Source organism: Trypanosoma grayi (assembly GCF_000691245.1).
Source record: "Trypanosoma grayi strain ANR4 Tgr_1501_V1, whole genome shotgun sequence".
NCBI classification, from domain to species: domain Eukaryota; phylum Euglenozoa; class Kinetoplastea; order Trypanosomatida; family Trypanosomatidae; genus Trypanosoma; species Trypanosoma grayi.
The window spans coordinates 488-3,031 of NW_008827119.1; the positions used below are offsets into that span (position 1 = coordinate 488).

At 55.1% G+C, this 2,544-nt stretch overlaps 2 protein-coding genes across 2 annotated transcripts; both read left to right on the plus strand.

Moving 5' to 3' along the window:
* Nucleotides 1–233: 233 nt before the first annotated feature.
* DQ04_15011000 (hypothetical protein) lies at nt 234–560 on the plus strand (the record flags this gene model as incomplete). The annotated part of the gene is made up of 1 exon (XM_009317242.1): nt 234–560. One exon carries the CDS (start codon nt 234–236, stop codon nt 558–560), a length of 327 nt encoding a protein of 108 aa, XP_009315517.1.
* Nucleotides 561–1,032: 472 nt separating this feature from the next.
* Nucleotides 1,033–2,409, plus strand: DQ04_15011010 (hypothetical protein; the record flags this gene model as incomplete). The annotated part of the gene is made up of 1 exon (XM_009317243.1): nt 1,033–2,409. One exon carries the CDS (start codon nt 1,033–1,035, stop codon nt 2,407–2,409), a length of 1,377 nt encoding a protein of 458 aa, XP_009315518.1.
* Between the last annotated feature and the right edge of the window lie 135 nt (nt 2,410–2,544).

Here is a 2,544-nt window from a genome sequence, read left to right on the forward strand (position 1 = left end):
ACCGGAGCGCCCACCCGATCGACAACCCAGGTCCTGGGCGTTCTGGGCCAGGTTCCGATCAACGCCGTACCACAGCAGGCGATGCTTCTCATCAACTCTCTACATCTCACCGCGACAGCGACGCCGGAAACGGAGGGGGCGGCAGCCCCCCTAGGGACACTCTCCAAAGTGAGCAAGCTAGCAGCAGCAAGGAAAAGGCGGGCAATGATACAGTCAACGCCGCCTCTGGAGACATGCCTTCAGGTGGTGCGGCTGCAGACACCAACGAATCTGATGGGAGCGCCGGTTCAATTCCTCTGACAACGGAGACTGTCGAAGATAAGAAGGACGCTCTTGGTCAGCACACAGAAGATGCCGTGCCCGTTGAAACTCTTCCTAACGGAGACGTAAAGACACCGAGCGAAGCCGGTGCTGCTGGCAGCAGTAAAGTGGAGGCTGATGTGAAGGACACCAACGTCCCACTTGGAGGCACAAATGACGGCAGCACCGCCGCCCAGCACTTTGCGCCCCTTGTGCTTCTTGCGGGCGCATGTGCTGCTGTGCTGCTGGTGGCCTCGTAGGCCGGGCACACACATACATGGGAGGCATGTGCTTACCCAGACGCTTGTTGTATTAACAAGAGCGTATTCATTAACCTTTTTGCACGCAGACACATTGGGCTCCTAATATAAGTCTACACGTGCCTCTATCCCGTAACTGTTCTCTTTTTTTCTTTTGTTGGGGTGTGCCGCAGCGTTCCTCGCCGTGTGGGTAAATATTCTTAACTGTTCATTGCTTTCAGAGACCTCCCTTGTGTGCTTGTGGACGGAGGTGCTCGTCGGATCATCCCGCTGCAGGCCCGCTCTGGTGGTGCCCGCACACCCGTGTGTCGGCCTGTCGTGGTGGCGACTCTTCGGTTCTTTTTCGTGGAATGGTCCAAATATGGTGAGGTGTGTGTGCGTGGCTGCTGCCTTGTGTGTGAGTGTCCCTTTGCTTCCCTCCTCTCCTGCGCAGCTCAAGGCAACACCTACCACTACCACCGCGTCTTCCAGAATGATGATGATGCGCTACGTGCTTCTTGCGTGTGCCCTCTTCGTGTACGTGGGCTGCGGCTGTTGGGCGGCCGACGACGTGAGACAGCTGAAAGTTCAGCATCCTGTTAGAAACGGTGTGATGGCTGAAAGAGGTGTGAGTGGGGTTCTCGATCCTGAATTTGTTGTTGAGCCAGTGGTGGGTAAGCATATGACCAGTCAGGGTGATGGGCAGCTGCAATCCACTTCGGGGGAGCTGATTGAAATTGTTACTGATGCGCAACCGTCGGAAAGGATGAGCAACGTTCTTGTAGAACAGAATAATAGTGATGAGAGTGAAGAGGAGGAGGAAGAGGAAGAGGATGAGGAAGATGAAAAGGAACTCAGTGATGGCGACGGTACCGGGGACCATGAGGAAGGGGACGAGGAAGGGGAGGAGNATGAAGATGAGGCTGTCAATGAGGATAGTACTATTGCGGAGGCCGAAGGAGAAAGTAGTGAGGCGGAGGGGAGAGACACGAAGGCAAAGGCACACAAGAAGGATAAAGGCACAATGGGGAAAAAACTGGAACTCAAGCCGGAGGAAGATCGAGGCAGACATGATACCGAAACCGGCGAGCAAGTGGAGAGTAGACAAGTGACTTCTGGAGAACCGAGCACAACGCCAAGCGCTGGTGGTATCCCTGGAATCGTTCCATTACTCCCTTCAGACAAGAAGCCTCAGACTGAAGAGATGCCGGCCACTGACGTCACGGAAAGACACCAGGGTGGAAATCACAAGGAGAGTAGTGTTGTGAGTACGACCCGGCATGGACCTGACAAAGAAGGGGACCTCAACCACAACACTAAGGAAAACAGGATACCAGTGGCCGAAATTCCTCCTGCTAGCGGCGTTGACACTAAAAGTGCGGCGGGAGCCGGGAGGAAAGTTGACAGTGAGACAACCGGGAGGGGTACGGACAGTGCGGAAGTGCCTTTGACCAACAGCGGCCTTGTACAGAGTGGCATCGCACCAAATACAAAAGAAGAGGAACACGGCCAGGCAGTCACGGCCAATGGCCCGCATATATCTGATGGCCGACACGACACTCACGGTGCGGCTGTTGGCGCAGATTCCTCTGCAGGTGGTGCATCCACTGCAACAGAATCTAACGGTAACATGGATGATATCGCAATGACTGCCGGGAAAGCCGGACCTGAATCACCGGCAGCGCAGACACCTACTGAAGCTTCTTCCACGAGTGCTGGTGTCAGTGAGGCCCCAAGCAGCAACCCTGCCACCACTGTTACTACACTCGAGACCGTGAAGGACACGAAGAATGCGGACAGCAGCGTCAGTCCTGTGTGGGTGCATGCACCGCTGCTTCTGCTGGCGTTGTTTGCAGTGACGGCTGTGTGATGAGCATTGTGGACAAGTAACATGCCTCCTCGCAATCTCTCTGTGTGTGTGTGGCATCCTCGTGGTGTGGTGTGGAGGGTGCGTTAATCCTAATTGCTTTTCATTTCTGCCTGCATGTGCTCGTGGAGTACGATA